This window comes from Chiloscyllium punctatum, chromosome 39 (assembly GCF_047496795.1).
Source record: "Chiloscyllium punctatum isolate Juve2018m chromosome 39, sChiPun1.3, whole genome shotgun sequence".
Classification (NCBI taxonomy): Eukaryota; Metazoa; Chordata; class Chondrichthyes; order Orectolobiformes; family Hemiscylliidae; genus Chiloscyllium; species Chiloscyllium punctatum.
The window spans coordinates 59210095-59236888 of record NC_092777.1 but is presented as its reverse complement, the minus strand read 5'-3'; the positions used below and the strand labels follow the sequence as shown (position 1 = coordinate 59236888).

At 39.2% G+C, this 26794-nt stretch overlaps 1 protein-coding gene across 14 annotated transcripts in view; it reads left to right on the top strand.

Annotated features, from left to right (window-relative positions):
* bptf (bromodomain PHD finger transcription factor) overlaps nucleotides 1-26794 on the top strand; it is a 149386-nt gene that overhangs the window by 9086 nt on the left and 113506 nt on the right. For all 14 annotated transcript variants that reach the window (XM_072558858.1, XM_072558859.1, XM_072558861.1 and 11 more), the window contains exons 2-3: nucleotides 2588-3413; nucleotides 24519-24742. In XM_072558858.1, coding sequence (XP_072414959.1) covers nucleotides 2588-3413; nucleotides 24519-24742 — 1050 coding nt within the window. The remainder of the gene's footprint in view (nucleotides 1-2587; nucleotides 3414-24518; nucleotides 24743-26794) is intronic.

The following is a 26794-nucleotide window of genomic DNA, read 5'->3' as shown; positions in this document are numbered from 1 at the left end:
TATGGATTTTTCCATTAGGAATGGACCAAATACTTAGGGTTTTTCTGTTGCAACGAAGCCTTGCCCATCCTTCAGGTTAGGTAACCACCCCTCTTTCCCCCCCCCCCCCCCCCCAAAAAAAACAAGCTCCACAGAGCTGAACACCACTTGGCAGTAAGTCATTACTTCCTTGCAGCATAATACCTAGGCCAGAAGAACAGCAATGGTTCCCCTAACTGAACCAAATCGAAGGTCTGTCTGTCCACAAGCTCGATTGTTTCCTTGCACGTGCATTCTTGCAGAAACAGGGAGTCTGCTCTGATGTTGGCTAGGTAAGCCAACTGAAGACACATTGTGCCGTGGCTTTTATACCATATGCATTTATACTGGCAGATCTAAAACCCATTTTAAGTTTTTTTTTCTGGATTGCATATTGTCCCAGAATTCCAATAAAAGTTCTCTCATCGTCTTGTCACTGGATGAACTCCTGCATCATTGTGGTATGGATGAACTATTGCATTCTGACAGGGCTGAGGTAGCTGTCCTGTTCCTGTCTGGGGGGCACTGCTCTAATCAGGTGTTGTTAGGGTGAAGATAAAACCAGAAAGGTCCAGTTCTAAATCTGGCAAACCTGTTGTGCATTGCTCCTTGTTCATAACATTGCTGTTCCCAGTTGCCCAGAGCTGTGGCATGTTGGGTTATTAATTTGGAGAGATAGGGTTCAAGGTTCACTTGGCCATAGGTTCAGACTTAACAGGTGTGAGTGAAACAATATCTTGTTACAAGTGATCACAGAAAATGATACTACTTTTGCAGAAAGTAACAGACTCCCCCCACCCTCGGCCTCCCTCACTCCCTTTTCTTTTCCCTCCCTTCCAACCATCCCTCACCTCTTCTCCCTTCCAGTTTTGAACAAAACAGTTACATTGGCTATTTGCCTTTCAAATGGTAGGTTACCCAAATCTGGGAAATTGTGGAAAATTAAAAACAAGCCACCAACTATCTCGCTATACAGTTTTTTAAAGATCTTGAAGTCCATCAGGATCTGCCACTTGTCAGACTGCAGTAACCACATCCTTGGTGATTGTAATTTTTAAAAAAGCTCTTTCTGTCATCCACTTCCTGATGTACACTATTCCTGGTATGTTGCTTATGTCCTCTGCACTGAAGAATGATGCAAGATATTTGCTCAAATTTGGTGGTACACTAAAATTTTCCTGCCCATATCCTGTTGTATATTCAGGTTACGTCACTTACCATACCTCTGTTTGCTGGCTTACATTGCCTTCCAGTTCACCAAAACCATAAATTTAAAATGCTGTTCAAATTCTTCAAGTCTCAGGTAGATAAGTTAGTGAAGAAAGCATTCTTTTATTGGTCAGAGTATTGAGTACAGGAATTGGGAGGTCATGTTGCGGCTGTTCAGGACATTGGTTAGGTCACTTTTGGAACATTGTGTGCAATTATGGTCTCCCTCCTGTAGGAAGGATGTTGAGAAACTTGAAGGGCTTCAGAAAGGATTTTGCTAGGGTTGGAGGGTTTGAACTATAGGGAGAGGCTGAACAGACTGGGGCTGTTTTCCCTGGAACATTGGGGGTTGAGAGGTGACCTTTATAGAGGTTTATAAAATCATGAGGGGCATGGATGGGGAAAAGACCTATTTACCCTTAAGCTAGAGAGCATAGATTTAGGGTGAGAGGGCAAAAATTTTAAAGAGATGTAAAGGGCAACTTTTTCATGCAAAGGTTGATTCGTGTATGGAATGAGTGCCAGAGAAAGTTGTGGAACAAAAAAACTGCAGATATTGGAATCCAAGATAGACAAGCTGGAGGCCGGTACAATTATGACATTTAAAAGGCATCTGAATGGGTACATGAATAGGAAGGGTTTAGAGGGATATGGACCAAGTGTTGGCAAATGGAACTAGATTGGGTTGGGAAATCTGGTTGGCATGGATGAGTTGGACCGAAAGGTCTATTTCCATGCTGTACATCTCTATGACACTGACTCCTGTGTATCCCTATCTCAATGGGCATACTGAGCTTTACAACCTGACAACTTCATATTCCTCCTCTCTGTTCATCACTCACCTTTCTGTATTTTGGTTAAATCTAGACTCTGGAATTCCCCCTCTAAATTTCTCTGCTTCACCTTTTATCCTTTAAGATCCCCTTGGAAGAAAACTAACAAGTATTTTATCACCTCTCCTAATAGTTGCTTCTTTGCGATGAATGTCAGCTTGCATTTGATTTGGGCTTCTGTGAAGTAACATTTGGCCAGGACAACACTTCCTGTTGTGTGTTGTATGTTTTTAGCAAGTCTGCTTTCAATTTTATCAGCTGACTGTGTGGTAGGCAGGTGATACTACTGACCTTTTTACTGGAAAATTAAGTTGCTTACTGTTATGATGCTGATATGTTAATGTTTCTGTATTTTGCATCCTCAGCGTGTTAAATTACTAAGCATATATGTATACAATATCATCCAGATGTTTGGGAAAATAAGATGGGAGAAGCTAGATCTGTGCACATGTAAGTAAGTTTCTCTTGTTTGTGGCTGATCTAGAAAGTTACACAAATATTATCTTGCTCTGTTGCTGTATTTATAGGAAGGAGAAGACAGACAAGGGTGCATCGGGCAAGATCGCCATTGTTTGAAGAAACAAACATTGTTCCTCTTGATATTCCAAAATGTTCAGAAGACTTATTGGTGCCCAGTGAAGAGCTATTGAGCGTTATTGCTATTTATGAGGTGTTGAATAATTTTGGAAGCGTGTTGCGTCTTTCACCTTTCCGCTTTGAAGACTTCTGTGCTGCATTAGTTGGTCAGGAACAGTGCACATTAATTGCGGAAATGCACATTGCTTTGCTGAAAGCGATTTTGCGAGAAGAAGATTCTTCAAATACCACCTTTGGCCCTGCTGACTTAAAAGATAGCATCAATTCTACATTGTACCTTATAGATGGAATGACGTGGCCAGAACTGGTTCGGGCCTATTGTGAAAGTGACCGGGAATACCATCATGTACTACCCTATCAGGAAAAGGATGAATACCCATATGGACCAATAGAAAACAAAATCAAAGTTCTTCAATTTTTAGTGGATCAGTTCCTAACAACAAACATCGCCCGTGAGGAGTTGATGTCGGAGGGTGTGATCCAATATGATGACCACTGTCGGGTTTGTCACAAGCTTGGTGATCTCCTTTGCTGTGAAACCTGCTCAGCTGTGTACCATTTGGAATGTGTGAAACCACCACTTGAAGAAGTGCCAGAGGATGAGTGGCAGTGTGAGATCTGTGTGGCACACAAAGTTTGTGGCGTTTGTGATTGTGTGCCTGAGATCCAGAAAAATAAACCATATATTCGCCATGAGCCTATAGGATATGACCGACACAGACGGAAGTATTGGTTCCTGACTAGAAGGATTATAATGTAAGTATAATTTATTTCAATCTATTTTAATAGAACTGGAGCATATCTTGATGGAAAATATGTGGTCTATTAGTCTTAATAGACATCAATAAAATCAACGTATGTGCTACAAATCACATTTAGTTATTAAAAATGCTGATTTTTGACTGAAAATGAGCCAGGCATCCTTTCAGATTGTTGATCTTAATTATACTTCTGCAGGATGTTGAAATATGTTTTGTTTCCATTTTAATGCATTGGATTGTGTGAATTAATTCGTCATTTTCAGATAATGTGAGATTTTATTCATCAAATGAAGGACGAGGCAATAGGTAACTAATCACACCCACCCCAAGGCCAGTGGAAAGAATTAACCTGGTATGATGTTATAGAATAACTACAAGGTGTTCCTTCCGAGAACCTTTTCAAAGAGTTTCGTGTTGATTCTGAAGTGTTTTTTATCCTTCTTGGAAGCATAATCCATTGAGTTCAACTTCAAAAGCTTCAGTGTAGGTGTAATTTGGTATCAGGATTATTTTGAATATATTTATTTTAGCATATATTCTTGAAATTATCCACTTGACTCCAATTAAAATGAGGATTTGAAAGTTTAAAGTATATTGTGCAGGTGATATCCTACTGGTATTATTGCTGGATTATTAATTCAGAGACCCAGTTAATGTTCTTGGATCAGCATTCGAATCCTGCCATAGCAGATGATGGAATATGAATTCAATTAAAATCTGAATTTAAGAGTCTAATGATGACCATGAATCCATTGTCGGTTGTCAGAAAACCCATGTCATTTAGGGAAGGAAACTGTAGTCCTCACCTGGTCTGGCTGACATGTGACTCCAGACTAACAACAATGTAGTCGACTCTTAATTGCCCTCTGGGATGGGCAATAAATACTGGCTGCGACAGCGACACCCTCACCCTTTGAATATTTTTTTTAAAAAAACTTCCTCTGATCTTAAAATTCAGTTTCTTGTTGAAGCCAAGGCGGTGTTCTCCAATAATATTATGTCCAATATATTAGGCTTGTTGGCTGAAGACTTTTGTTTGAAGGTATGCAAAAATCTAACATTATTGAAAGAACATTCAATTATGATCCAGAGTTTTGTTGCAATATTTTACCGAGGTGGTTTGCATACTTTCTAGTAGATCAAATGGATCTGGTAAATTTTAAAGAACAGGAAGTTGTCCTGTTGTCTTGACCAATGCTGCTTCAAGGAGTATTGTGGAAAACCATTGGCCTGTGTTTTAAGGTCAACAGTGAGGCAATAACAGTCATTGCTGACCTCAGAAAGCTACACACAAAAGTCTACTAATATTTGAGCTGAGGGCTTTCTCTTTCCTTGATTGCTGTTTTAAGTCTGTTGCCCTGTTGAAGGGATCACTTGGCATGCAACAGCAATGATGTTGAGCAGCAGGCTAACCAGCCAATTACATTCAACATATTTTCAGAGCACAAAGCAGAACATTTAAACCAGGAAATTAAAGCACTAGTTCCGTTTAGAGGTATTTCTTGGGCAGTAAAACAAACTTTGGTTTTTAAAGACAGTAGCTCCCTGAGCTGAGAATTTGGCCTTTGCACGAGTTGTGTCAATAGGCTCTAGCCAATTGCTAATCGTGCCAGCTTGATGCAGAAACATAGCTCATTAAAGTAATTTTGCAGGATGCTGGCTATCCTGATGAATCCATTATTTTGTGTCAATTGTACAAATTTGTAAATAGGTCAAAGGCCACAACTTTCAGATGTCCATCTCAAATTATTTTGGAAAGGCAAACTGTCTCAAAATGTTGTGCTGATAGCGAATTGCCTGTTACTTTGTACGTGGCAATGTCTTGCCTATAGTGTTGAGAACCAACCAGGAGAACCCTTTTCTCCTTGTTGATATAAATTGTTGTGTGTTTTCAAATTTAAAAAAAATACTGGGGTCTTGTTGGGTGCTGAAGAAGTGTTGGATCATTGATAAGTGTCTGGATTGTTCTGTGCGTATGCTGACTTCTAGTATTGTTGCTACCGTCAGTACGGTAATAGCAGTGAATGCTGATTTGTTTTGGCATTGTTCTTACCATCTGAAAACTGAACCAATAACTGGATTTTTATCTCCTTGCTTTTCATACAATCCTGCTCAAATAGAACGGCTGTAAAAGCCTATGGAAGTATAGAGTCATACAGATATACAGACCCTCCTGTCCAACATTTCTGGGTTGACTAAATATCCTAAATTAATCTAGTCCCATTTGTCAGCATTTGGCCCATATGCCTCTCAACCCTTCCTATTTATGTACTCATTCAGATGCCTTTAAAATGTTGTAATTGTATCAGCCTTCACTATCTCCCTGGAAACTCATTCCACCCATCCACTACCCTCTGTGTGAAAAAGTTGCCCCGAGATTCCTTTTAAATTTTTCCCCTCTCACTTGAAACTTAGACCCTCCAGTTTTGGACTCTCCTATCTTCAGAAAAAGACCTTGTCTATTCAACTTATCCATGTCCCTCATGATTTTATAAATCTTTATATTGTCACCCTTCAGCTTCTGAAGCTCCTGAGAAAATAGCCCCCAGCCTATTCAGCCTCTCCCCTATAGCTCAAATTGGAAAACACTGGCAACATCCTTATAAATTCTTTTTGCACCCTTTCAAGTTTTGCAACATCTTTCCATTAGCATATAGACCAGAATTGAATGCAGCATGCCAAACGTGGCTTAATCAATGTCCTGTATACCAGCAACATGACCACCTACCTTCTTTACTCGATGCACTGACCAATAAAGGCAAGCAAACCAAATGCTTTCTTCACTGCTCTGTCTACCTGCAACTCCACGTTCAAGCAACTGTGAACGTACAGCCCAAGGTCTCTTTATTCATCAACACTTCATAGGACCTTACTATGAAGTGTATAAATTCTGCCCTGATTTGCCTTAACAAAATGCAGCACCATCTATTTATCTAAATTGAACTTCATCTGCTAATCCCTGGCCCATTGTCCCATCTCATCAAGGTCCCGTTCTCCTCTGAGGTAATCACCTTTGCTGTTTCAGAAGTATTTCAGAAGTAATCCCAAATATAAATTGGTGACACTTCGATGTAGTAATCTCTATTTATTTATTTATGTGTGTGCGCATGTGTGTGTGTATGTATGTATATACACAGAGTAAAAATATTAGTTAAGCTTGAATTGCCAAAATGTACTTTTAATCATTGTGAATCTGAACTCTGAAAAATGTTATTGTGCTCATGTTATGGCTTCAGAAATTCTCAATATGTTGACTTTGTGCTGAGGTAATCCAGTTAGTGACTTAATTTGTTAATTTTTGTGATTTGTGAAATTTTCAGCAGTTTGCTTCCCCCGCACACCTGCCTCACTACTTCACTTGCCTCCTTTTTATTGAATGAGTTGCATTAAATTAGGTTTTATTATCATGTACTCAAATGAGTACAGGTAAAAGTTTGAGTTGCCGGTTACAGTGCCATCTCAGGCACAAAGGCAGCCTCCGAAGGTGCCTCCTTAGCTTTCCTGCCTCTGGTCAAGCTTTTGGCCATCTGATTTAATATTTCCGTATGTAGTTTGGTGTCATGTTTCTGTAATGCTCCTGAGAAATCCCTTTGGATGTTTCATTATGTTATACCATGTAAATGGAAATTATTGTTATCTTTTGTTTTGCCTTTAATTTCTCTCCTTTACTTTGCTCATAAAGACCCCAACTCCCACTACTTTCATAAACAGTTAGTTACTCCAATCTAGCCTGCATGTCTTTGTGTGTGATTTGATCTAAACAGAGGCCTTAAAGCAAACTTTTACTATTGTAAAATGTGGACTGAAAACTCAATACTTTTTGAGATGCCGCTTGTCCGTTTTCTTCAGCCAGATTTACTGACCTATCCTTAGACAAGGGATGCTTGAAATTATTGCAATTTTTGAATATGTCAACCTTGTACGACTTAAAGGTATCACTATTTGAATTTGAATTTAACGATTGGTTAATGCAATAAATACCATTTGTAAAAATGTTTTGTGGTCAATAATAATTTGAGTTTATAAGAACATCTTTTCACGTCGTCAGATGTCCCAAGTTATTTCATAAGAACTTGTTACACACTCTGACATGAACAAAATGAGATATAAGGCAGAACAGGTAGGTTTTAAAAAAGGATTAAAAAAAAGCTGATATGGGATGAGGAGGAGAAAAGAATTCCAGTGTTTGGGGCCTGAATAGTTTAACAGATTCATGCGAATGGAGAGGCAAAGGAACATTGGGATAACACAATAAGCCAGAGTTGGAGGTACACTGAGTTCTCAGGTTAAACAACAGAGTGTGAATTTCAAGCTTGAAGTGTTGTTGGACCAGAAACCAACATTGATCAATGAGTACAATGAAGGTAAGGTGAGCAGGACTTAGTGAGTCTACGTGTAAGCATTATGGTACTTTGGATGAGCTGAAGTTTATGGAGGGTGAAGGTTAGAGGTCAAGCAGGACAGCAGTGTGATTCTTTCAAATCACCATGGTTCTGACACAAGAACGTGCTGCTCTTTGCTGTTTACCATACCACTGATGTTTTAAAAAAGACTTGGATATCCTTTAAATGTGGCCTAAATACTATCTTCACGAGTGAATTAATGATCTCTTGGTTGAGAGAGTATTTTCCTATTTAAGCTTCAAACTGGCTCTTATTTATGACATCTTTTATCTCTGTCCCTGTTTTATAACATGATAAATGAATTTACCCATGCATATTTTCAAAGTTGAATTTATCTTTTTGACTTGCTGAATACTCTGTAAGGATAACTGGCCTCAGTCTGAGAGTTTGTAGCAGTAGGGAGGAATACTGTTTTCATCTTCAGAATTGATCCATTGAGCTTCAACGTCATTCATGGTGATCAGTTTCTTGAAAGGTTAATATTGCCATGTTACTTCTGTGAAACTTGTGAATCACACAGTTCCTTCATCTACTTCAATTCTTTGAAAATGTAAGACAACCCTGTGGACATCTTGACACTTGGAACAAGTTTTTCACTTCTCAGTCTAAGATAAGGTTGACATGACATTATGGGGGTTCAAGTTTTGAAATTGTAAACCAGTTTGCACACATTTTCATCAAGTAAATTTGCTTTGGCAGTCTGCAGTGTCCCAACTAAATTTTAGCTTTCCCTCAACTGCCTTTGAGAGGAAATTTGGCCTTGGCATCACTGGTTATCTTGGTGTTGCATTTATTCCCAAAGTTTCAATATGGCACACACCAGCATTACTGGTTCACATTTTTTACTGTCTATGAAAGTCTATCCATTTTGGAATACTTTTAGGAGACTTCAGAAGTCAACCTTTATGCCAATATCTGTGGTACTCTTTGGGTCATATATAATAATTCCCATAAATGTTCTTATGTATTTAGGGTTGGGGTCAAAGGTAAACCGTTCACACAATGAATAGAGCTATTGGAGGCTTAGGTGATTTAGCTTTGGTCTTTGATCAGTGCTGAGTTCATTAGTTTAGCTGCAACATCAGTTAGCTTCATTGTTCTCCTGCCAAAGAGCAAATATGTCCATAGTTCCATTCCCAATCTCTGCTGACCCATTAAATTGTCTCATTATCATACAAAGCTAGGATCAGACCCTAGTATGTTGAACCTACCTCAGCAGTTGATCGATCAGCACTTGCTGTCTGTACTAATTTGGTTGAAAACCACAATGACATTATTTAATATGAGGAACTGCTGTCAGATCTGGTGGTAACAGTAGTAAATTTATTTAAAACTTTATTACTGCTGTAAGTGTAGTACTTGTATATCAAATGTGTATGTGCACAGAAGCAGTTGTGTACGTTTCCTATCGACAAATCCAAACTTACCTTGTCAGTTTTCCCATGGTCATGACCGATGACCACATTTACATTTGTAATTACCTATGCAAATATTTCACTCTTTAATTGCATCCTTGCAGCAGTTTCAAAGCTGGATGGCTTTATTTACAAACTTATGAGAAGGAAAAACAGGAAACAGCCAACTGATCGATCAAACCTATTCCTTATTATCATGTTGCAACTGGGAATAATGATTCTCAACTCTTATCCCTGCCATAGCAGTAAAACCTTCTGGAAGAAACATCTAAAACAGTAAAATCTCTAAGCCAGTTAAAGAGACAGCATATCTATAAAATTCCGAAGCTTCTGAATGCTAACTAAACATCACCATGAAGTGCATCACCCAAAATTTTCCTACCTTTTTTATGATCTGTAATTTCAATGTAAGAAGGAAACATGTGGCAGGTATAGACATCAAAAATTGAGTGATTCCCTCAGCTTCCAAGAGATCAATTGTGTTAGGGATTCTGTACTCCGAGGAACAGACAGACATTTGTGGTCAGCAGAGAAAAAGCAGAATGGTGTGTTGTTTCCCTGGTGCCAGGATCGAGGATGTCTCCGAGAGGGAACAGAATGTTCTCATGGGGGAGAGGGACCAGCAAGAGGTCATTGTCCACATTGGAACCAACAATATAGGAAGGGACAAGGTTGAGATTCTGAAGGGAGATTACAGAGAGTTAGGTAGAAATTTTAAAAAAAAGGTCCTCAAGGGTATTAATATCTAGATTACTCCAGTGCTACGAGCTAGTGAGGGCAGGAATAGGAGGATAGAGCAGATGAATTCATGGCTGAGGAGCTGGTGTATTGGAGAAGGATTCACATTTTTGAATCATTGGAATCTCTTTTGGGGTAGAAGTGACCTGCACAAGAAAGACGGATTGCACCTAAATTGGAAGGGGGCTAATCTCTTGGCAGGGGAATTTACTAGAAATGCTTGGGCCGGGGGGGGGGGGGGGGGGGGGGGGGGTGTTATAGGGAATGTTGGATGACTAAAGAAATTGAGGGTTTGGTTAAGAAAAAGAAGGAAGCATATGTCAGGTATAGACAGGATAGATCGAGGGAATCCTGAGAAGTGTATAAAGGAAGTAGGAATATACTTTAAAAAGGAATTCAGGAGGGGAAAAAAAGAAGAGGACATGAGATGGCTTTGGCAAATAGAATTAAGGAGAATCCAATGGGTTTTTACAAATATATTAAGGACAAAAGAGTAAGGAGAGAATAGGGCCCCTCGAAGATCAGCAAGGAGGCCTTCGTGTGGAGCCACAGAAATTGGGGGAGATACTAAATGAATATTTTGCATCAGTATTTACGATGGAAAAGGATATGGAAGATATAGACTGTAGGGAAATAAATGGTGACATCTTGCAAAATGTCTAGATTACAGAGGAGGAAGTGCTGTATGTATTGAAACGGGTAAATCCCCAGGACCTGATCAGGTGCACCCGAGAACTCTGTGGGAAGCCAGACAAGTAATTGCTGGGCCTCTTGCTGAGATATTTGTATCATCGATAGTCACAGGTGAGGTGCCGGAAGACTGGAGGTTGACAAATGTGGTGCCACTGTTTTAAGAAGGGCGGTAAAGACAAACCAGGGAACTATAGACCGGTGAGCCTGACCTCGGTGGTGGGCAAGTTGTTGGAGGGAATCCTGAGGGACAGGATGTACATGTATTTGGAAAGGCAAGGACTGATTCAGGATAGTCAGCATGGCTTTGAGCGTGGGAAATCATATCTCACAAACTTGAATGAGTCTTTTGAGGAAGTAACAAAGAGGATTGATGAGGGCAGAGCAGTAGATGTGATCTATATGGACTTCAGTAAAGCGTTCGACAAGGTTCCCAATGGGAGACTGATTAGCAAGGTTAGATCTCATGGAATACAGGGAGAACTAGCCATTTTGATACAGAACTGGCTCAAAGGTAGAAGACAGAGGGTGGTGGTGGAGGGTTGTTTTTCAGAGTGGAGGCCTGTGACCAGTGGAGTGCCACAAGGATCGGTGCTGGGCCCTCTACTTTTTGTCATTTACATAAATGATTTGAATGTGAGCATAAAAGGTAGAGTTATCAAGTTTGCAGATGACACCAAAATTGGAGATGTAGTGACAGCGAAGAGGGTTACCTCAGATTACACCAGGATCTAGACCAGATGGGCCAATGGGTCTGAAGTGGCAGATGGAGTTTAATTCAGATAAATGCGAGGTGCTGCATTTTGGATAAGCAAATCTTAGCAGGCCTTATATACTTGATGGTAAGGTCCTAGGCAGTGTTGCTGAACAATGAGACCTTGGAGTGCAGGTTCATAGCTCTTTGAAAGTTGAATCGCAGGTAGATAGGATAGTGAAGAAAGCGTTTGGTATGCTTTCCTTTATTGGTCAGAGTATTGAGTACAGGAGTTGGGAGGTCATGTTGCGGCTGTACAGGACATTGGTTAGGCCGTTGTTGGAATATTGTGTGCAATTCCGGTCTCCTTCCTATCAGAAAGATGTTGTGAAACTTGAAAGGGTTCAGAAAAGATTTACAAGGATGTTGCCTGGGTTGGAGGAATTGAGCTATTGAGAGAGGCTGAACAGGCTGGGGCTGTTTTCCCTGGGCGTCGGAGGCTGAGGGGTGACCTTATAGGAGGTTTTCAAAATTGTGAGGGGCATGGATAAGGTAAATAGACAAAGTCTTTTCCCTGGGGTGGGGGAGTCCAGAACCAGAGGGCATAGGTTTAGGGTGAGAGGGGAATGATAAAAAAGAGACCTAAGGGGCAACTTATACACACAAGTGGTGGTACATGTATGGAATGAGCTGCAGGAGGAAGTGGTGGAGGCTGCTACAATTGCAACATTTAAGAGGCATTTGGTTGGGTATATGAATAGGAAGGTTTTGGAGGGATATGGGCTGGGGGAGGGGGGGGGGTTGTGGATGCTGGCAGGTGGGACTAGATTGGGTTGGGATATCTTTTCGGCATAGACGGGTTGGACCAAAGAGTCTGGTTCCATGCTGTATGTCTCTATGACTCAGTGTAAAAGCAGTCGGAGTATACTTGAGAGAAATCAGGTGGTCAAAAAGGGGACGTGAGATAGCTTTGGCAAATAGGGTTAAGGAGAATCCACATGGGTTTTATAAGTACGTTAAGGACAGAAGGATAACTGGGGAGAGAATAGGGCACCTTAGACATCAGCAAGGCCATCTGTGTGTGGAACCGTAGGAGATGGGGGAGATACTGAACTAGTATTTTGCATCAGTGTTTACTGTGGATAAGCGTATGGAAAATGGAGAAATAAATAGTGACATCTTGAAAAATGTCCATATTACAGAGGAGGAGTTGCTGAATGTCTAAAACCGCATAATGATAGAGATATCCCAGGGTCTTGATCAGTTGTATCCTAGAACTCTGTCGGAAGCTCGGAAAGAGATTGTTGGGCCCCTTGCTGAGATATTTGTATCATTGATAGTCACATGTGAGGTGTTGGAAGACTGGAGATTGGCTGGCTAATATGGTGCCACTATTTCAGAAAGGTAATAAAGAAAAGCAAGGGACCTGTAGATCAGTAAGCCTAAATTTGGTGCTTGGCAAAGTGTTGGAGGGAATCCTGATGGATAGGATTTAGATGTATTTAGAAAAGCAAGGATTGATTAGGGATAGTCAGCATGATTTTGCGCATAGAAAATGGTGTCTCGCATACTTGATTGAGTTTTTTGTAGAAGTAGTAAAGAGGATTGATGAGGGCAGAGCAGTGGACATGCTCTATGTGGACTTCATAAAGCATTCAACAAGGTTCCTCATGGTAGATTGGTTAGCAAGGTTACATCACACCGAATAGGGGCAGAACTAGCTATTTGTACACAAAACTGGCTTGACGGTAGAACACCGAGGGTGATGGTGGAGGGTTGCACAGACTGGAGACCTGTGGCCAGTGGTGTCCCACAAGGGTCGGTGCTGGGTTGACTGCTTTCTATCATTGTGTAAATGATTTGGATGAGAGTACAGGAAGTATGGTTAATAAGTTTGTAGATTACCAAAAAAGTTACCTCCGAGTATAATGGGATCTTGATCAGATGGGCCAAGGAGTGGCAGATGGAGTTTAGTTTAGAAGGGTAGGTCTTGCCTTACAAGTCTTATTGAATTCTTCGAGGAGGTGACCAAGCATGTGGATGAGGGTAGAGCAGTGGATGTAGTGTACATGGATTTTAGTAAGGCATTTGATAAGGTTCCCCATGGTAGGCTTATGCGGAAAGTCAGGAGGCATGGGATAGAGGGAAATTTGGCCAATTGGATAGAAAACTGGCTAACCGGTCGAAGTCAGAGAGTGGTAGTAGATGGTAAATATTCAGCATGGAGTCCAGTTACAAGTGGAGTTCCGCAGGGATCAGTTCTGGGTCCTCTGCTGTTTGTAATTTTTATTAATGACTTAGATGAGGGAGTCGAAGGGTGGGTCAGTAAATTTGCAGATGATACAAAGATAGGTGGAGTTGTGGACAGTGAGGAGGGCTGTTGTCGGCTGCAGAGGGACTTAGATATGATGCAGAGCTGGGCTGAGGAGTGGCAGATGGAGTTCAACCCTGCCAAGTGTGAAGTTGTCCATTTTGGAAGAACAAATAAGAATGCGGAATACAGGGTTAATGGTAGGGTTCTTGGTCAGGTGGAGGAACAGAGGGATCTTGGGGTCTATGTACATAGATCTTTGAAGGTTGCCACTCAGGTGGATAGAGTTTGTAAGAAGGCCTATGGAGTATTATCGTTCATTAGCAGAGGGATTGAATTCAAGAGTCGTGAGGTGATGTTGCAGCTGTACAGGACTTTGGTTAGGCCACATTTGGAGTACTGTGTGCAGTTCTGGTCGCCTCACTTTAGGAAAGATGTGGAAGCTTTGGAGAGGGTGCAGAGAAGATTTACCAGGATGTTGCCTGGAATGGAGAGTAGGTCGTACGAGGATAGGTTGAGAGTTCTCGGCCTTTTCTCGTTGGAACGGCGAAGGATGAGGGGTGACTTGATAGAGGTTTATAAGATGATCAGAGGAATAGATAGAGTAGACAGTCAGAAACTTTTTCCCCGGGTACAACAGAGTGTTACAAGGGGACATAAATTTAAGGTGAAGGGTGGAAGGTATAGGGGAGATGTCAGGGGTGGGTTCTTCACCCAGAGAGTGGTGGGGGCATGGAATGCGCTGCCCGTGGGAGTGGTAGAGTCAGATTCATTGGCGACCTTTAAGCGGCATTTGGATAGGTACATGGATGGGTGCTTAATCTAGGATAGAAGTTCGGCACAACATCGTGGGCCGAAGGGCCTGTTCTGTGCTGTATTGTTCTATGTTCTATGTTCTAAATGTGTTTTAGAAAGGCAAATCAGGGCACACCATATACACTTAATGGTAAGGCCCTGGGGAGTGTTGTTGAAAAAAAGAGACCTTAGATTGCAGGTTTATCGTTCCTTGAAAGTGAAGTCACAAGTAGATAGAATAGTGAAGGCGGCATTTGATATGCTTTCCTTTATTGGCACTGAGTACAGTAGTTCTTGTATAATGCACTAGTTGCATTCTTGTCCAACCCTGCGTTAAAGGAAGATCATGCATTAGAGCCAGCTTAAATGTTGGTGATGTAATTGTGTTACTGCCAAGACATGTTTTAAAAGTTCGCATTTTAGAAAATGTGCCTCCAATTCGTCAATTGCGTTACAGTAAATTTGCATTAACAAAATGTGCATGATCATAAAACAACATGTACAGGGGTTGGGAGGTCATGTTATGACTGACCAGGACATTTGGTTTGGCCACTACTGGAATACTGTGTGCAATTCTGGTCTCCCTGCTATAGGAAGGATGTTGTGAAACTTGAAAGGGTTCAGAAAAGATTTACAAAGATGTTGCCAGGTGGAGAGTTTGAGCTACAGGTAGAGGCTGAATAGACTGGCACTATTTATCCTGGAGCATTAGCAGCTGAGGGGTGTCCTTATAAAATCATGAGGGGCATAAAAAGGATGAATAGTCAAGGTCTTTTCCCTTGGGGTGGGTGAGTTCAAAACTAGAGGGCTTAAGTTTAGGGTGAGAAGGGAAAGATATAATAGAGACCTAAGGGGCGACTTTTTCACGCAGAGGTTGGGATGTGTATAGAATGAGTTGCCAGAGGAAGTGGTGGAGGCTAGTACAATTGGAACATTTAAAAGGCATCTGGATGGATATATGAATAGGAAGGGTTTAGAAGAGTATGGGCCAAATGCTGGCAAATGGAACTACATTTATATAGTATATCTGGTCGGCATGGGCGAGTTGGACTGAAGGGTCTATTTCCATACTGTGTATCTCTTGGGCTCTTCTGGCAGTGATGTTCAGCAACTCATTCAGCTCTTTTCTTTTATATATGACTTGCAGTGATTTGAGGCTTGGTCCTCAAAGTAATTTCTTATTCCAAAAAAAAAGTGATCTTCATAAAAATGAAAACACTTGACACAACAATTCTACTTTGCATGACCTATACATGCGTTCTCTGCTTTCCCCCCTCCCAGCGCCCCCAAAAACAATCTAACTGTAGTAGTTTTCTGCACTGACAGTCTAGTTCCTTGATTATCTTGATGGCTTATCTTTATTCTTGGGTTTTAACAAATAGAGCCATTCTGATCTTAGTGTAATAACTAAGGATATTTAGATTGGTATCAATGTGTGCTTTCTTTGAATATTTTTCAGTAACTCCAGACCAGCCATCATTTGAGGGAACCAGAATTGGCACAGTGTTCTAGACAAGGTTAAAACTGAAGTCATGTAGAAGGATAATTTACTGTTGTGCCTTTTATTTTATACTGGTTTTGTTTGTCATTACATCTCAATACTTTATTTAGTTTCATCTTGTGACACTGGCATTGCATTTTTAGTGATTCATTTATAATAACATTTGGTTGTTTTTTTCTGGTCACCAGTCTTTGATCTGCAACCCTTCATATAAGATGCATACTTAGTGTTAGCCCTCTCTTTATGCCTTGCAAATATTGATGGTTCGAAATGACACTTGACAAACTCAGGTCTATTCTACTCCATTACATCTAGATCTAATTATAGTTTAAATTTTTTCACGAAGATCTTTATTATCCTACAAGTTTGTGGACACTGCCTGAATACACACATACAAGTTATTAAGGATGCAAGTTTGCTGCACGAAAACGAAACTTCCAACTCAGCGAGCAAACTTGCATCCAGATCCTCAACATGAGCCACAAATCGTCTCAAAACTCGCTAACAAGTTATTAAGGTTGTTGAGAACAACATCGTGACACCACTGCCAGCAGAATTCCATGGTTTGTGATTCCATACAGTAACGTAAGTTATTTCTTAGCCAGTCCAAGATTTGCCCACCAGCTCCATTAAGTTACCTATTCAAAAGTGTTTTGAAAATTCACGCTACGTGCAAGCGCTTGCCTCACAGCACCAGGGGCACAGTTTCAATTCCAGTCGCGGGCGACTGTCTGTGTGGAGTTTGCACATTTTTCCTGTGCCTGCGTGGGTTTCCTCTGGGTACTCCAGTTTCCTCCTATAATCCAAAGATGTGCAGGTTAGGTGAAATTGCCTGAAGTGTTCAGGGATGATTAGGTTAGGTGCATTAGTCAGGGGAGAGGAATAGGTCTGGGTGGGATACTCTTCAGAGGGTTGGTGTGGGCTTGTTGGGCCAAACTGCCGGTTTGCACACTACAGGGATTCTATGAAACCCTCATCCAACAGTGTGCACTAGGCTAAAGATTTTTCTATAAGATATATTCTCCACTCACTATAATGAATTAACAAATTATAGAGAAGTCAAACTTATTGCTGTTCATCTCTGCTTCTGTTCCAAAAGTACTAAAGGTAATTCCTAACTTTAAATGCTCTCTCTAGGTTTCTGTAAGATGGCACAAACTATTATTTGTTTATCTTTCAGTCACATGGCTCCTTTCCCCATTGCCGACATTGTATGTGTCGGCTATAGATAAAGTGTAGGACAGGCGAGATGGCTCATGGTTGGTTCCCTTCCTTTAATAATAATAATAAACTTGTATGCATTTTTATGGCAATCCAATAAATTGCATGCTAATTTTTCCGAGCTGGCTAATTAGGTGATTATGGAGTTTAGTTTCACACCTTGGCAGGGTGAAATTTGGACTTCCATCCTCTAGGTGTCGCATTCACTACGAGCAGTACCATGGTACATTAAGCACTGAGATGAGATGCTATTTCTTAAAAATGTATACATTTAATTATTAATCATAATTTATAATATAAATTTTAAGTTCATCTCTTAGAATTTAACTAGATTGTTTAGCTATTTTATTTGGAATACTGCATTTACTGGGTCCTAGTACATTTACATATACATTTCAGTTAGGAGTGCAGCACAAATTTCTTGGAATAAAAGGGTTAGGTTATCAGGTTCTTTCTCATGCTGGACTTGCATCCTTCGATTCGAAGATTAAGGCGTGGCTGTAATTGAAAACTGTCAAGAGTTCATATAATAAGTGGAAGAAGTCCTGAAGAAAAGTCACTGGACTCAAAACATTAACGCTGATTTCTTTCCACAATGCTGCCAGGACTGCTGAGATTTTCCAGCAATTTTTGTTATTGTTTCTGATTTCCGGCATCTGCAGTTTTTTTGGTTTTTTTAGAATCTATAGAGGAATGAATGCTTTTGGTTAGAGTCCAACACTAAGAAATATAACTTCAAAACTGGAGAGGAATTTTTTGGCGTAGTGATAATGTCATCTGTGCCTCTGGGCTAGAAGGTCTTGGTTAAAGTCCCAACTGCCCCAGGCACATGTGACACATTTGAATAAGGTTGATGTAAAAGTACTTAAAATTAGAACTGCGCTGCTGTAAGGGTGATGTCAGTGAGCATTGATTATCCAGAATACTTTCCACAAAAAAAATTGAGTTAATTGAAAGTGTCAAAACTGAGATTGATAATGTGTAATTGATGATTGGTTGCATTAATTAGCAGAATGGGCTATGGAGTGGAATAGCTTACATTATTCTTATGTTCAGTCATTTTGCGAGGCAGAAGTTAAATCTATATTGCGCTGTTCCATATCCTCTGGAATTCACAAATCACGACTTCTCAACCATATTTATTTTTGTTGTGTGATCTCATTTGAAGATTGACCAAGAGTATTCATGCATTCTTATTTGAACGTATCTTGGAACTTTTTACATCTACTTGATTGGAAAATGGAGCTTTGATTTAATATTTCAGACTTGGAGTCGAGAGTGCCAAGATATCAAACTAAGTAGAGAAAACAAGAGATATTTTGTGTATTTGACTAATGAACTATTGACATTTTGCTGCACTTAATCAAGATGTTTGCAATTGATCTTGGATACTTTTCATCAGCCTGCTCAGACATGTTCCAGCACATGCCTGGAGCAGATGGGATTTGAGCCAAAATTAGGAACACTAGCACTGCATGACATTGCAATTGATTTCAAACTTAAAATAATTTGGATTATTGGAGTTTAAATGTAAGTTAACTGTTGGTTGTTTTGTTTCTGTTTTTCATCTTTGGTCATGCTTAAAATTCTTTTCCATTTATTATTTATGAAAGCAATAGTGTAAGAAAAAATTAACAAAAGACTGCATGTATTGGAGTATTTCCTTCAAAAATGATTATTACTGCAGTTTGATCTGTGATCCCAGTTACTGTACACCTTCATGTGAGGATCATTTGACACTGGTGCATAAAGTAGAATAAGTTGAGGTGGTTATCCCAATTCTTAGGATTAATTATTTTTGTGAGGTAGTGATTCTTGAGCAGGTGTGATAAGTGATTAGGGTGTTTTGAGGATACAGAATGGGAAAGTTTTCTGCTCCTGCCTTGCAAATACAAATAGAGGTTTTGACTGTTTACCACAGTTCATTGGCTTCAGCTGATGTTTGTTGGGGCCGCCATGTCTGTACTGGTGTCGATTTCCCCACCACCACCACCACCACCACCAGCACTACCAAAATCAAAGCAAAATGTTCAGTGACACAGTATAGTTTTACCTCCTTCATCTTTATTCTGAGCCCTGGGGGAAGAGAGAACGATCGCCCATGTGCATAGAGACATGAGTTCATGGTCTTCTCTGGAACAGCAGTTTTTCAATGAACTATATAGTCATTTTACAGGGAGGAGCATCCAGATAAGGCAATAGATTGTTGCAATCAACAAGTATCAACAGTAAAGATTAAGCGAGCTGCTGTTAGACAATGAATACCTGGCTTCACATAATTAATACATGTCATCTTGTTAACTGACGTTACATACTGAACACTACCTCCTCTTATTAAATGGCTCTACATAATGAATGCTTTTCCACCTTGTTAACCCATTACCCTTGCCCATTGTTAACTGTAAGTTCTTATCTGATCTGAGTGATGCTCAGCTGAACCTCTTGTATCACAAAACTCACAACTTAACTCTTTCCTTGCCTGTTTATACCCTATACATGTTCTCACTGGTCTCTTAGGGAAAGTACTTTGAAACTGCAGTACTTGAGGAATTGTATCCAAAATTAAGACATTATTTGGGAGTGAATGGGGAGAAAGTCTGACCTTTGTCTTTTCCTTCCTCCCAAATAAATGTAACTTTTTAACAAATATCGAAACGTTTTTGTTTAAGATTTGCATTGGTTGCTGTACAGGTACTTTCACTGAAAGCTAAAAATCCAAGGTTGTTCTTTAAAGAAAATAAATGTAAATTTTCTTCCTTTTTGAAGATTTGGTTGTTACTTTTCATAGACTGTCTTAACCTTAGACTTGCACTGAGGGTAAGTGGTGATTCTTTGACTATTAGTTTGATTGTTGAATGCTGCCAAGTTATCTGACCAAAATAGATATCACTGTAATTTTAGGTTTTTAAATAATGAATCTTTTTCCACCAAAAAATAGTCTTTGTAATGGTCGTATCTTTTCAACAATCCTTCCTTAGTCAAATCGATCAATTGTGAACATTTGTTTTCAGGGATGTTGCTATGTGCAAAGTAGCTACTACATTTATATGTTAAATGATCTAATGGACCCATTTTGGCTTTTCTTGCTCTTAGTTTCATTCCTTCAGTCATTTGAATATTAGAATAGGGTGGTGGTGGGTTCTGGGTGGGATACTGTTCGGAGGGTCCATGCAGACTTGATAGGCCTAAAGGCCTCTACCTGCGCAGTAGAGATTCTATCACACTATGCTGATTGTGCAGTGTAAGATCCTCCTTGAAATTCACCACCTTGACCAAACTACAACTACCAGTCCCCCAATGCCAATGTCTCCAACTTTGACTGTGTCCGCTATCTTTCTTGTAGCTCTGAAACATCTTAAGACATTTTTCTACAAAAGCACAGAATGCACACAAAATGTTGTAGCACCCAATCTGACACCTTATCGATGAAGTTCCGACACCCCTAAGTAAAACATGGAAACAACCAAATTATACTTGCATTACTTGGTGCAGTTACCTCAAAGTCTGATTCCACTGAATTTTCCAGGCATGAGCATCATAAAACTTACGTGGATATTGTGGTAAGTTGAACAAAGGAGAAAAGAAAAGCATTCATTGTATATAATGAGCATGTGAATGAAGTAACATATTTAAAGATGTTACATTCACTCTAGCACATCCTTTAAACATGGGTGGTATTTGGTTTATTTGGTAAACATAGGTTTATCAGCTTATTGACTTTTGTATCATAAAATTACATTTTAAGTTATCTTGCGTGTAAACATTCAGTGTTAATGTAATAGACATTTTTACTCCAGGTGTAGAATATCATTAGACGTTCATGCATGACATGTTGTGCAACTTTTACTGTTACGTTGAGACTGTGGTCTTAAGACTATTTCAAAGCAATATAACAAGTAAAGGTACTAACAATACAAGCAACCGCAATCAGTAACTTGTGTTTTCATTCTGTGAAATGCTGTTGTTCCTTTGCAATTTCAGTATACCCAGTCTGTGCTTAATACCAGATTGCAGATTTGTGCAACACTTTGCTCTTGGGAATTCATTGAGGGTTGTTATTGGTATGCATCAGACTGGACAATTTAAACAAAATCAGTCTTTTAGAAAAACTCTTGTTTTCCATCATGAAGCATTTGCATCTACCAGACATAGATCTGTTCACAGTATAACTGTTTGAAGGTCTTTCATGGGAAGTTAGACGATTTTAGGTAAGTTTGAAGAGATTTCAGGAGGGCTTTTAGAGTTAGGAGAAATTAAATAGCATGGAGGAGGAGTGTTGGGAGAAAACTTATGAACCTGTACTCCTAATGGACAGGAGAGGTGGAATGCATCGTAATTGACATTTGACATTTGTCAAGTTGCAAAGAAAGAGAAGAGCTGGGATGTGGAGCTAAAACGGTTAGTGGGATAGAGCAATGCCATGGAGAACTTATGGATGAGGCTTCACGACTTGGGCATTATCTCATTTTTCAAACCTGAACTGAAGAGGGCTTTTTCTTTTGGACCGCAAAAGATTTGCAGTTGTTACACGATTTTGATCTTAGGGTTTCAGTTCTTAGTGTGACACCAACATTTGTTTATGTGTATGTGTTCTATGTGGGTGAGACCTTCAGCATTCACGTATAACATATTCATATATAACATTCATATATAACATATAAAGAATTGCTGAAAATCTGTCACAGAATTACCCTCAGGTTCTCCTCTTTGGCTACAGTTGAACCAACTGAATCCTTATTTATGCACGGCTAGAGTTCATGCCAGAGTTATGGGAGATATTTCAAGTTGTGAAGAAACCCAAGGAAATTCCTGTTACCTGTGGTTTGCATTTTCTGGCATTCTCATTACTGTAAAATTCTGTTCAATATTCAGTGAAAGATTTTATTTAGTGTGTCTGACCTTGTGGAGTTCAGTCAAGTCTTTTTTCAATAACTGCATTCAGAATTTTTTGTAATTAAGGAATCCTAGCACATCAGTAATAGGATGCATGCTCCACTACTACCAAGATTATGGCTTCGGACCACTCTTCCATAATCAGGTTTGGTTGTCACAGAGGTACTGAGGTTGCAGGAGGGCATATGGGACTTTTGTCCAGCGTTGCAATGCATCAGTTGGTGAAAAAATACATTAACCTAATGTACTTCAATATTATTCCTATTGAGCTTAAAAGAACCCTATTTGATAAAAGACTGCACTTTTTACACAACACTATTTCTCCAAAGTCCACAACTTAAAAAGAAACTTTATTTGACTTTGTCACATTGACTGAAACTGCTTTTATTTGGATGCATATACCTGGGTCTCAGCAAAAGGCTAAATTTAGGAAACAATTCTGTGTTTAACAAGTTCAACAATGTATCTTTGGAGGTTACTATTTTAAACTCAAAGCTGGGCTTTTTTCATTTACGTGGTTTTCTATACCTATTTATATTAATTAGAGGCTAAAAACTTTTCAAGTTGTTAGCTTGACAGCCACGAGCATCTCCAGTCTTTCTTTAAGTAGTCTTGGAAGGCTCAATAAAGCTTGGTATTTATAAAACGTGTAACTGTAGCCAATTATCTTAACATCTGTTGTTGGGAAAATATTAGTCTATTATGAAGGATGTAATAACATTTGGAAACTTGTAAAATAATCCACCAGTCCGCATGGCTTCATGAAGGGCACATGCTTGACAAATATCGATGATGTACATCTCTATGACTGTATAATTCTTTGAGACTGTAACAAGCAGAACAGATAAAGGGATGTATATTTTTGGATTTCCAGAAGGCATTTGATAAGGTGCTATTTAAGTTAGGCTACTTACAAAGATAAGAACCCCATAGTGTTGGGGATAGCATTGTAGCATGGATGGAGAATTCTCTAATAGAAGCCGAGATTAGGGCTAAGGGGAGTATTTTCAGGATGATGGACTATACCTATTAGAATGCTCGGGGATCAATTCTCAGACTGCAATTATTTACAATATTTATATGAATGACTGACTTGGATCAGGTCACTGAATGTACAATAGCCAAGTTTGCGGATGATATCCAAATCGATCAAATCCAGGTAGTGAGGATGAAACACAGTCTGCAAAAGGATATAAACAAATTGTAAGTTTGATTATCAATGTGAGGTTAAATGTTTTGGCTGGAAGAATAGCGGGACTGAATATTTAAATTGAGAAAGATTGTGGAAAGTTACTGCAGAGGGATTTTTGGGAATGATTGTGTATAAATTTACAAAACGTCAGCATCCACATTCAGTAGGTAATAAGGAAGACAAGAATGTTGCCATTTATTTCAAAGGAAATGGAATACCAAAATAAGGAAGTCTTCCTATCACTGTACAAGGTACTAGTCAGATCACACCTAGAATACTGTGAACAGTTTTGATCCCCTTACCTAAAGAAAGGTATGCTGTCATTGCAGGCAATCTAGAGATTCAGAAAATGGAGGGATTTTCTTAGGAGAAGAGGTTGACTATATTGAACTTGTACACATTAGAATGTAGAAGCTTGAGAGGTGACCTTATTAAAACATAAAGGATTTGACTCAGTAGATGCAGACTGGTTGTTTCCGCGAATCCAGGACCAGAGGGTATAACTTCAGGATGAGAGGTCACCCGTATAAGAAAGAGATGAGGAGGAATTTCTTAAGTTTATTAATCCGTGCAAGTCTTTGCCATTGAAGTGCTATAGAGGCTAGATGGTTAGCCATGTTCAGGCTGAGAAATTTATCATCTAAGGAAAAGGCAGGCAAGTAGAGGTCAGGATTGAGATCAGCTATGATATCTTTGAATGGTGGAGCAGACTCAGTAGGCTGAGTGCGCAGACTTCTCTTTTGCCTTATGGTCAAAGGGCTCAAGCAAGTGATTAAGTAGCTGTACCAAAACAAAATATTCAGATGCTGGAAATGTAAATAAAAATTAGTCTAGCTGCATCTGTTGAGAGAGATTTCAGGTTTCAGGTAGGTGACTCTGTGTCAGAACAGTTCACATAAAAGGTCAACAACCTGGAATGTTGGTGTTCTTTCACCACAAATGCTGCTCTACTTGCTGATCATTACCAATGATTCCTGTTTTGATTATGTTACTGAAGTTTGAAATAACTGTGATCATGATCCAAGTAATGAAATCACTTTTTATACCTTTTAAAACTTTTTGTACTTTAAATATTTATGCATATATTCAGCTTTACACATATTGGGGAGGAAAACTAATATGATAGTGTGACTTGAGGCTGCTGCTTCATCCTGTCCTAATGTAGCCAAATCATCTTTTTGGAGCAACATCAGCCTGGATGCCATAATACTCTCTTCTTGATTTAATTTGATGTATTTTTCTTTCAGTGAAGAAGATAAAGAAGATGAAAAGGATAAGAAAGTATGGTATTACAGCTCAAAGGTACAGTTGGCTGAACTAATTGAATCTTTGGACAAAGAATACTGGGAATATGACCTATGCAGAATACTGGAAGAAATGCGTGATGAAATTCATCGGCATATGGACATTACAGAAGAATTGACGAACAAAGTTCGTGGCAATAATAAATCTTGTCTTAGTGCAGCTAATGGTAAGTGAAGTTGATTTGAAGATTGCTGATGTACGTCTATTTCTCGGATTTAAAATTATCAGTTGATGCTCTTCTGTCATATCCATTACAAAATAAATAGTGGATGCTTTGTTCACTTGTTGAATGCAGACCTCTTGGACATTGGGGGCGACCAAATGGCATACTGGCAAATTTTGTCTCTTGTAGATTTTGTTAGCGTAGATCAGAATATTAAGTCTTGAGCAGGCACAAAATTGGTGTGGCGATGCAACCAATGATGGTCCAACCAAACAGCACCCTCTTTTCAAGCTGTATAAATTAGGTTCAAGTCAGTTTCTTGCATCCTAGTCCTGATGAGTGCATTATTTTAAAAAAAACAATGATTTCTTCTCTCTTTTAACCATGTTTAAACTCTGTGCTACCGAGCAATTATTTGTTATATCAAATTGATTTTTTGCTGCATTATAGCAGTGATCTAAAAAAATGATCATTAGCTTTTGCAATCAGTTAATAGATGACCTCTGGATTCAGTGTGGAAGTTGACCAACTATGCATCCTTTTTAAGTTGTATCCAGTTACAGCAAAATATTTTGAGTTGTTCAATTACATCATCCATGTTTGAGGAAAAAAAAGTTGTTTCGATCCTTGATTCGTATTGCTGTGTGCGACTAAATATTTTAATAAAATCAATTTTTTCCATGCACTTTATAAGAAAAAAAAATTTTTTGCTACTGAGGTTGTTGAATTTATTCTCAGCTGCAGTTTAATTGGTATTGAATGGTCGTTTGTTTCTGCTATTAAACTGTTCAGTGTGTCAATATCTTGAAATTCACAAGCTAAGCAAGAATTAGTGTTAGCCATCAACTCTGAACCATGGCAACTGTTTCAACTGGACATGCTTCATCAATGTGGCTTGAAATATTAGCCTTTTTGAGATGAAACTGAGATGTTCAGAATGTTCTCATTTCGTATGCAAAGTCCCTGAAATGCAATAAGCATATTGGGACTGTTGCAATTTTTGTATTGCTTGTTCCTTATTTTAATATTCTGCAACTCTTGATTTAGTCAGCAAGGTTTACTAGATCTGTCTGTGTATAAATAATAAAATATTCTGCATAGTTTGATGCTGGAAATTATTACTTTTAGATCTACTTTTGATAGATAATGAGTAAGCATTAAATTATATGGCAAATTCCATAGTTTTTGTCCATGCTTACAAAACAATGGCAGACATTTATAGTCACAAATGTGACTTTATTTTGCACTGATATCTAGCACTTTGAAGTGGATTGTTTGTTTAATCTTATTTAAATCTGATTTTTTTCCCCCTATTCCAAGTAGCATTTCATTTATTGAGAAAATACATAAAAGATCCCTTCAGGCCTTTGCCAATTTCAGTAAGACTTGAGTCGGATTTTCACAGTATCCCTTTTCTATTCCTTTTTCTCTTTTGTCTCTTCTAGACAAAAACACTCAGCTACTCAGTCAGCACCTATTTTGGTACTTCTCTCCACAGTCCCCATCCTGAAATTATAATATGCTGCCATTGATTCTCTACCTGGGAACCATCCTTTGAGGAAGGTTAAGGTGAGAACCCATATCCCCCTTCAGTAGTGCAGCTTGTTAGTATACATCCAGCTTTGCTGCCAACTCATTTGGGTTATTTGAATTATTTTCATTAGCAATCTTAACTTGTTTTGCCTGTTGTGGCACTAATGCTACTGCATGCAGATTAGTCTTGGCAGAGATTAAATGTAGTACAATTGTGATTTCAATAGGTATGATGTCATGTGATATACTTAACTGGTGTGGTAAAGAGCTTGTCAAGCTGTGATGGTGAGGGAAATCACTGTGGGAAGGGTTTGCTTGAGTATGAGGATTAATAAAAGTAATCAGTGAAACCTTAATTATTCACTAATTTTTGTTTTCTGCTGATGCATTCCTTCCATTGCACTTAAGCAGTGTACATGTGTACACTACCTACAATTACCTATAGAGATACAAATCATTGGGGAACTCATTTTAACAAAGCATGTTGCAGCCATATTCATGATAACACTCAAAGTCGATCAG